Raw genomic sequence first — 8,079 nt, 5'->3', positions numbered from 1 at the left:
TCTGGTTAGCAGTCAATTGCCTTACGTATTATGCCACCAGAGCTCCCTATCTTTTAGAAATATATACTGAAATATTTACAGATAAAATATATCTGAGATTTTGCTTCAAAATAATTTGGAAGTGGATCGAGAAACGGGTAAAAAAAAAATGGGTGCATGGTGGCTCATTATAGTGTTGTTGTTGTTATGTGCCGTCGAGTCAGACCTGACTCATAGCAACTCTTCCTTGGGTTTCCGAGGCGGTATCACTATGGAAGTAGACTGCCCAGCCTTCCTTCTGACGTTATACTGTACTGTAGTTACTGTTGGCTTTTTTAAAGGTTAAAAGAATTAACAGCAGCTTTGAGACGTGTCTTAGTTCTCCAGTGCTGCTGTGACAGAAATACCACAGGGGAGCGGCTTGAACAGAATCCATCCCATCACATTGTGTCCGCGTTTAGGCTGCTGGCTCTAGAGGGCTTTCTCTGTTGACTCTGGAGGAAGGTCCTTGTCTCTGGGCTTCTGCTCCTGGCCCATCTTCACGTGCCGTGGCATCCGTCTCCCTCATAGCTCCTCTGCTTGCTTGTTTAATCTCTTTTGTATTTCAAAAACGATTGACCCAATACATACCCTACCCTAATCCTGCCTCAATAAACTAACAGACAACCATTCCTTAAATGCACAGGGGCATATTTCAGGGGACATAATTCAATCCATAACAAGATGTAATTCAGCAGGCATACAATCCGTCTTTGTAAAGCACACAGTTAGTTGTCTTTCGTACCTTCAGAGTTGTGCAACCATCCCCCTTATCTAATTTCAGAAGAGTTCTGTCACCCCAAGAGAAACCCGGCACCTACTGGCAGTCACTCACCCACTCCTCCTGGGTGCCAGCAGCCACTAATCAGCTTTGTTTCTATTTCCTGTTGACTTTTGTATAAAGTTAAATCTCTCTGCAATAAAAAGTAAAAAAGGACGGGCACAAACTTGTTCAAGGTCACAGTCAGTTGGTGGAGACAGAATTTGAACCCAAGTCTTCTGGAAAAGAAAGACTTCATACTGACACAAGTCCAGACGGCTTACATCACTTTGGCAAACGGACCCTAATGGGTCCCCAGTCACCTGAAGGGCTTACCCTGAAGTTTGCGATACAAGTGAGAATTTGTCGTCATTTACAAAGGGAGGGGGGAGTAGTGGGGAGAAATTCCAACCAGACGAAAACCAAAACCAACTTGCTAAAGTGACAGGATTTGGCCCTGCAATTGCACAGACGAATTCCCAGACGCCCAGTGTGATGCTCCGAGTGAGAGGCTTGGCGTCTTGGCCTGGTCAAGACTACCCCCCAGACTGTAAGATGCAGATACTGTTATTTTCAGTGACAACTCCTGAGGACCCAGGGCCCTGGCATCAGAAGCACATGTGGTCACTCGAGCACACGTGCCAGAGCACAGTACAGAAGGTCATGTGTGTGTTGGTTTCTCCAGCTGGAAATGAAGAAGAGCCAGGAAAGGAGGTGGGGCCCTTCAGGTGGTGACTGTCTGGGGGTAGAACTGGTCACCCTGCTCCCACACGGTAGGTTTCATCTCATCACACAAAAGGAGCACCCACAGAAGGCCAAGTTCAAACACTGGAGCACCGGGATGCAAACCCAAACCGGGAACTTGAACTCACTCTGGATCAAAACATAGCTCTCTGGCAACCTGAGCCCGGGGGCTTTAGCCACATGCTAGAAACAGTTCACAGACTAAGAGTTAAAGTGACCCTCAAGGGTGTAAGTGAAGCAAAATTTTTATGCAGTAACTTCAAGAAGTTTAAAATTCTCACAGTGTAAAGCAAGTACTTGTACTTCATCTCTTCACTATTTGTTTTTTGGAATAAAAATAAACCAAATCTCATGAGCTGGATTTTCTGACCTAGCGGGAGTTGAAACCACAGAAATACCATCACATTCTTAAAAAGTTTTAAGAGAAAGACAACACGCATCAGTCAGCAGACTGCGTACATCCTCTGCGGCTCAGATGCCCTGTGTGTCAATGAGCACTTACCGCTCATGAAGGGAACTGAACAAGGGGATTGGAAATTCCGGGAGCACAGTGTCAGTCGGTGTTACTAATCACCTGTGAAGAGGAGCAACCCCTGAGAGCAACAGAAGGCTCATCTAACTTTGATTAGTTCTGGGCATAGCAAGTTTTCAATTATGTTCCTCATCAACTTGTAATGTTACCAGAAACATTCACAGAAGGTAAGCACAGCATGTAATGGAAGGATAACGTGGGAGGTTATGATGAAGGATTTATCTCGAAATCTTCAGGAAATAACCGGCCGTTAATTTTATTGAAGTAAAAAACATGTCACACTAAAGTCGCAAATCTGAGCTTTTATTATCAGAATGATGTCATGTCAGGGCAGAAGTGGTATCTTATCTGTCATGGTTTCAATATGGCACCAACCCCTTGATTCTCAGCTGTAGGACTACGCATCCACCAAACTGTATTCTGAAAGGAAGTAAGTACACAGAAGAGGGCGTGGCCACACTGGTACATAAGCTAAGTGACCCCAGGCCAGTTCTCCTGACAGAGCCATCTGAGATCGAGAAGGCACCGCAGTACCACTCCCTCCCTCTGCAAATGATCGAGGTACTGATTTAAGACAAGTGGCGAGTCCTGCACTCACAGAACCGATGAAACTGGGATCACCAGTGAATGTGGGGCAACTGCACAGATCCACGCTTCCGGCCTTTGCCACCATGATTCGCCATCAAGGTACAAAAGGTTCTTTTGTAAAAATCCAGGGCAGCTGAAGGTGGCAGCTAACCCGCCAAGGCGGGGCAGTGACTTATGGTGCAGGCCGGTGGGGCCGGCCAGGGCGGGGCAGAGTCCCGAGAGAGGAGCCCTGCTCAGTCGGTGGTGGACCTGCGGTACCAGAACCGTGCCCGGAAGTCGTCGCTGCAGGTCATGAAGCCGGGGTTGGTGGGTGAGTGCACGATGCAGCGCACAATGTTGTTGTGCCCCAGCGAGAGCAGGTTCCGGCGCTCGGCCGTGCGCGAGTCCCAGCAGCACAGGCTGATGGTCCTCTCGTCCGGCAGCAGCACGTAGTCCTCAGTGTGGTTGAAGACCGCCTGTGTCCTGTGCACCTGCCGTCCGCTCAGCCCGGCACCTGCACAGAAAACGGGAGGTGAGGGGCTGCGGGCCGAGCGAGAGCAAGCTTGCCACAGACAGATGACGACAGCACTGTCCCGGTCACGCACACTTACTGTGCAATCCTGGAAACACTAAAGAAGTATAAAAAAGGACTCACATTTAGGTCCACTACCTAAGGACAACACCGTTAACGCTGCAACATACATCTACGCCTAAAAACAGGCTGCTTTGAAAATACTAACTGGTGTCACGTTATATAATTTTCCTATGATGCCTGAAACCAACTTTATGTTTGGTAATTTTCCCATGTTTTCTTATTGGCTGCCAAGTATCTCACTGTTTGGACGCACCATTACCTATTTTATTGCTAGGCATTTCAGTTGTATTCATCATTAAGTGACTCCATGATAGACATCCTTTGTACTGAAGGCTTCATTTTCTTAGAATTAAATCCTAGGAACAGAATTATGGAGACAAGGAGTATGGACAGCTCCAAAAGGAAGCTTTATCCTATTTTTTAGGACCAAAAGAAAATAAGTATTTTATGTTTCCAGTGTTATATAGAGTATAAAAAGCTCCCCCCGATCATCTTGCCACCACCTAGAGGTAACCAGTCTCAGCATTCTGGAGAAAATCCTTTAAGTCCAATCTCTGGAAGCTGTGCACCCATGCATAAAATCACTTACATCAGAGCACACGTCACACGGGGTTTCTATTCAGTAACGTGTAGTGATGACCTTACAGACGTACCACTTACTGGCTGGAAGCACCAACTTCTGGTGTCAGATCCGGATCCAGTCCTTACTAGTGAAGCAGCCTTGGGTAAACTACTTAACGTCCCTAAGCCTTAACGTTCTCATCTATTCAGTGGGTATAATTAAGCACCTACCCCACTGGCCCAAAGGTCGGTGGTGTGAACCCACCCAGAGGTGCTTCAGAAGGCAGGCCTGAAGATGTGCTTCTGAGAGGTGATGGCCTCAAAGTCTATGGGCAGCAATCCTATATGGACACAAGGGTGACGTCACCATGAGTCAGAACCGACTGGACTGCCACCACCACCACAGAGCTTACACAGCTCTGCAGAATAAGCACTCAGTAAAGGCTACAATGATTACTGACTTCCTGCGATTGGGTGCATGTAACAGATTTACTCCGTGATAATTCATGGACATCTATATGGTTTCTAATTTCTGACGACCCCAGGAAACACTGATGAGCCTCCTGTTACGTGTATATGCCATCTGTTCAGCAGACACAGCTAAGCACCAACCCCACAGGCTGTGTAAGTGACAACATGAAACACCTGACCACCACCTTGTCCAGTTATGATAGCTTGAATTTCTAAGATGGGATACAGTGGGACAAAAATATATGTATTTAAAATTTTGGAAGATGCTAATAAACTATTCTTTAGAAATATTTTACCAATTGACACTCCCACCAATAAAATATATATATATTTTCCCCAAATCGTTATGAATATCGTATATTATCAATCTTAACTCCTGAAATCTTACCAGCAAAAAAGACTTCCACTTTCATTTTCTAGGTGCATAGTGAGGCTGGACGTCTTCTGGTTACCAACCATTTAAATTTCTTCTGTAAAATGAATGTTCTTTGTCCACTTTTCTGTAAAACCTGGGCTTCTTTTATTTATAAGGCCTCTTTACAAAGACATTAACCCAGTGTCTGACCCATGTTTATTATATACCCAAAACCAAACTTGTTGTCACTGAGTTGATTCCAACTGCAGTGACCCCATAACAACAACAACAACCACCACCAAACTCACTGCTGTTGAGTCAATTCCGACTCATAGCGACCCCTCCCTCCTTGGGGTGTCCAATCTTCCTTCCGAGGAGTGGCTGGTGAGTTTGAACTGCAAGCCTTCTGGTTAGCAGTCAAATGCTTTAGGCACTACGCCACCAGAGCTCCCATAGGCCGGAGTAAATGCCCACAGGGTTTCCTTGGATGTAATCTCTACGGAAGCAGACTGCATCCTTCTCCCGTGGAGTGGCTGGTTGATTCAAACCACCAACCTTCAGGTCAGCGGCTGAGCACCAGCATGGTACGTACAGTGGACTCCTCATCTATGGTACGTGCTGTGCATTTCTTCCCTCCAGACTAGCACTCTGTGCAGTGCTTTAATTTTTTAATGTCAATATTTTAAATATTTTCTTTGAAAAGTTCTTCCTTTCCCTTATTTCAAGAACTCCCTGAATTCTAATGGAACATTAAAGTGGAAACACAGATCTCAACATGCTGACATGAAAGGGTCTTAACATGGAAAAAAAAAATGAAATAAAATAAACCAGAGTATCTGCATACAACGTCCATCATCACGTCATTTGGAAAAAGCAAACTGCGGTTCTCTGCCAGAACCAACCAGTCAACACGTGTCACATCGAACATTCTGAACACTCATACGACAGAATGGTGGTTACAAGCAACTGACAGGGGCTTGCTGTGGTCTGTCTGGACATCCCCTGGTCTTTCAGGCCACTGGTGGCCACATCTGAAGGGGGCTTTGCATTTTCACTTTGGTCACGTTTGTCCCTTCGTTTTGCAATGAGCACACAGGTCTCTAATAGTGATGAGTAGAGGTTATTTTCAAAACAGCTGCATATCAAAGCATTTCACTCAAGTCACTAAGAATTATGAGGAAAACGGCTCTCAGTAAGACCTAGTAGTGGTAGTGCATACACTGGGCGCCAGAAAGATGTCCCGAAGCCAACCCTGGTCACAGACAGACGTAGGGCAGGTTACGCCCCACCCAAGCGGTTTCAATGGCACAAACCTGCCATTCTCTTCTCTAGGTTGTCACCAGGGCAGTCCCCGGCACAGCAGATCCTCCGTAACTGTGCCGTTTTCTTGTGAATTTCTTGAGAGACAGTCATGGCAACGTTAGTGTGTGACACAAACATTTCTTAACACACAGGCAACTGGGCAATGCTGACGCTTCCTTGTTTTTCACACCAAACACTGGTCTTTGCTGCTTCAGGAGCAGAAGCGGCATGACGCTTTCACTGGTGCTAACTGGACAGGCACTGCCAGCGCCAGGACAGATTTACACAGATGTCACCAGAAAGAGGCCTCACAGGCTCTTTCTCAGGACACCCCATGAATGAATGAAATTCAACCTGGCTTTGGTCTGAGGGGTCCGCTGTCTGTCTAAGCGCCCAACCCTCTGGTCTCATTTTGTAGGCCACCTCTGCCCTCTTAGAAACAGACCACGACCTTCCCTTCCGGCTCCCCCTTCCCAGACTGCGGCCTCCCCGAGACGCCCTGAGCCTTTCTCTGGACTGCGCTTACACTTCTGTGGGCACACAAAGACTGCCAGGTTCCTTCCAGGACTCCCACGGAACCCAGTCCACCCTGAGCGGTGACCTATTGCAACGAGCAGAGGCAGGAAACGGCGGTGTTATTTCCAGGCCTGCCTCCTCCTAAGTGCAGCCTGAGCCAAATTATTTAACCGCTAAGCTGCGGCTTTCTCTTACCCCAAGCTCACAGACTGACTGGTTGGTCTCTCGTGAGCATCTAAGGGTCCTGGGAACTGTGAAATGCCCCATGAATGCCGGGTAACCCAGGGTGTCACATACCTGTGTACCTGACCAGTGTACGGCCTGTCGAGATTTCCCAGAGTTTGGCTACAGAGTCTTTTCCACTGGAGAGAATGTACTTAGAATTTTTTGAAAAAATGGCAGAACACACTTCTGCACCATCGTGGGCCTTCTCGAAAGTCGTGATGCAGCGATTGGAGACACCGTCCCATAATTTGATGCAGCCATCCTTGCTGCCAGTCACATACATGTTGGCGCTAGGGTTGTAGTTGACAGAACATATGGCATCTGTGTGCTGGTCTTGGGGATTACAGGAGACGAAACACTGAAACGTGTTGATGTCGTAAAGCCGAAGAGTAGGGTGTTGCGTCCCAACAAGGATGAAATCTCCAGACGGGTGGAAGGAGATGGAACGCAGCATCTCTGCTTCCTGTTGGGACAGACATTGGCACAGGTGACCGACTGGTGGACACCAGAACCCAGAGGCAATGTGGAAGTCCCTTAACCAACGGTCAAGTACTGGTGATGTGAGAGGGAACTAAAACACTCCTTGCAACCAATGGATAACCTTTTAAATAGAAATTTTCCAAACTACACATTTACTGGTGAGATAATTTCGAAAACCACAGGCAGCATCTTCGCTATTTGCACGTGACGTTGGGTAAACTCAGGACGGGCTACCCACGTGCCCCGATGACAATCAGCAGCACTCATGCTGGGCGACTGAACAAACGTAAAACCTGTACACGGCTGCTGCTTTAACTTGCCCCAGGACCCCAAAAATGGAGTAAAACTTACATTTAATTACCAAAGTAGAAGAAACAACTTAAAACCAAACCCATTGCCGCTGAGTTGATTCTGACTCATAGCAACCCTGTAGGACAGGGCAGAACTGCCCCATAGGGCTTCCAAGGCTGTAATCTTTACAGAAACAGACTGCCTCATCTTTCTCCTGCAGAGTGGCTGGTGGGTTCAAACCACTGACCTTTTGGTTTGTAACAGAGCACTTAATCACTATACCGCCAGGGCTCTTTTCCGAATACTCAGTGAAAAATTAAATCATAAGTGGAAACCACCACTAAAATATTAGTATTTCTGTACTACATATTCAAAATAGGGTACTCGATGACACTTTCCCAGCAAACATGTGTTTCGAGTGAGTAACTTTTTGACTCTGACAGGTTATATACACTTTAGCAGAACTGGCTATTTTGTTTTTAATGGGATTTACAATCTTTAAACAGTGCTATGGGCCCTGACCCCCCATCACATGAAATGTGACTACTGAGTCCTGGCTGGCCAGAGGCAGCTGGCGTCTTGGCCACATGCCACCTGTGACACATCTCCTCGTCACTGTCCTTGTTTTACAGGATGATCACTGGGATGCTTTTAGCAAAGAA

The 8,079-nt window shown here is 46.8% G+C and overlaps 1 protein-coding gene across 1 annotated transcript in view; it reads right to left on the bottom strand.

Moving 5' to 3' along the window:
* Positions 1-2,875: 2,875 nt before the first annotated feature.
* The window catches only part of LOC103209691 (cleavage stimulation factor subunit 1-like), a 5,797-nt gene continuing 593 nt past the window's right edge, over positions 2,876-8,079 (bottom strand). The window contains exons 2-3 of the mRNA XM_007955595.1: positions 6,719-7,109; positions 2,876-3,135 (exon numbers count right to left, since the gene is read on the bottom strand). Of these exons, the coding sequence (XP_007953786.1) occupies positions 2,876-3,135; positions 6,719-7,109 (651 nt within the window). The remainder of the gene's footprint in view (positions 3,136-6,718; positions 7,110-8,079) is intronic.

This window comes from Orycteropus afer, unplaced genomic scaffold (assembly GCF_000298275.1).
Source record: "Orycteropus afer afer isolate SDZICR_OR568_19922 unplaced genomic scaffold, OryAfe1.0 scaffold00515, whole genome shotgun sequence".
Lineage (NCBI taxonomy): Eukaryota > Metazoa > Chordata > Mammalia > Tubulidentata > Orycteropodidae > Orycteropus > Orycteropus afer.
Note: the sequence above shows the minus strand (reverse complement) of the source record. Positions and strands in the feature narration are given on the sequence as shown.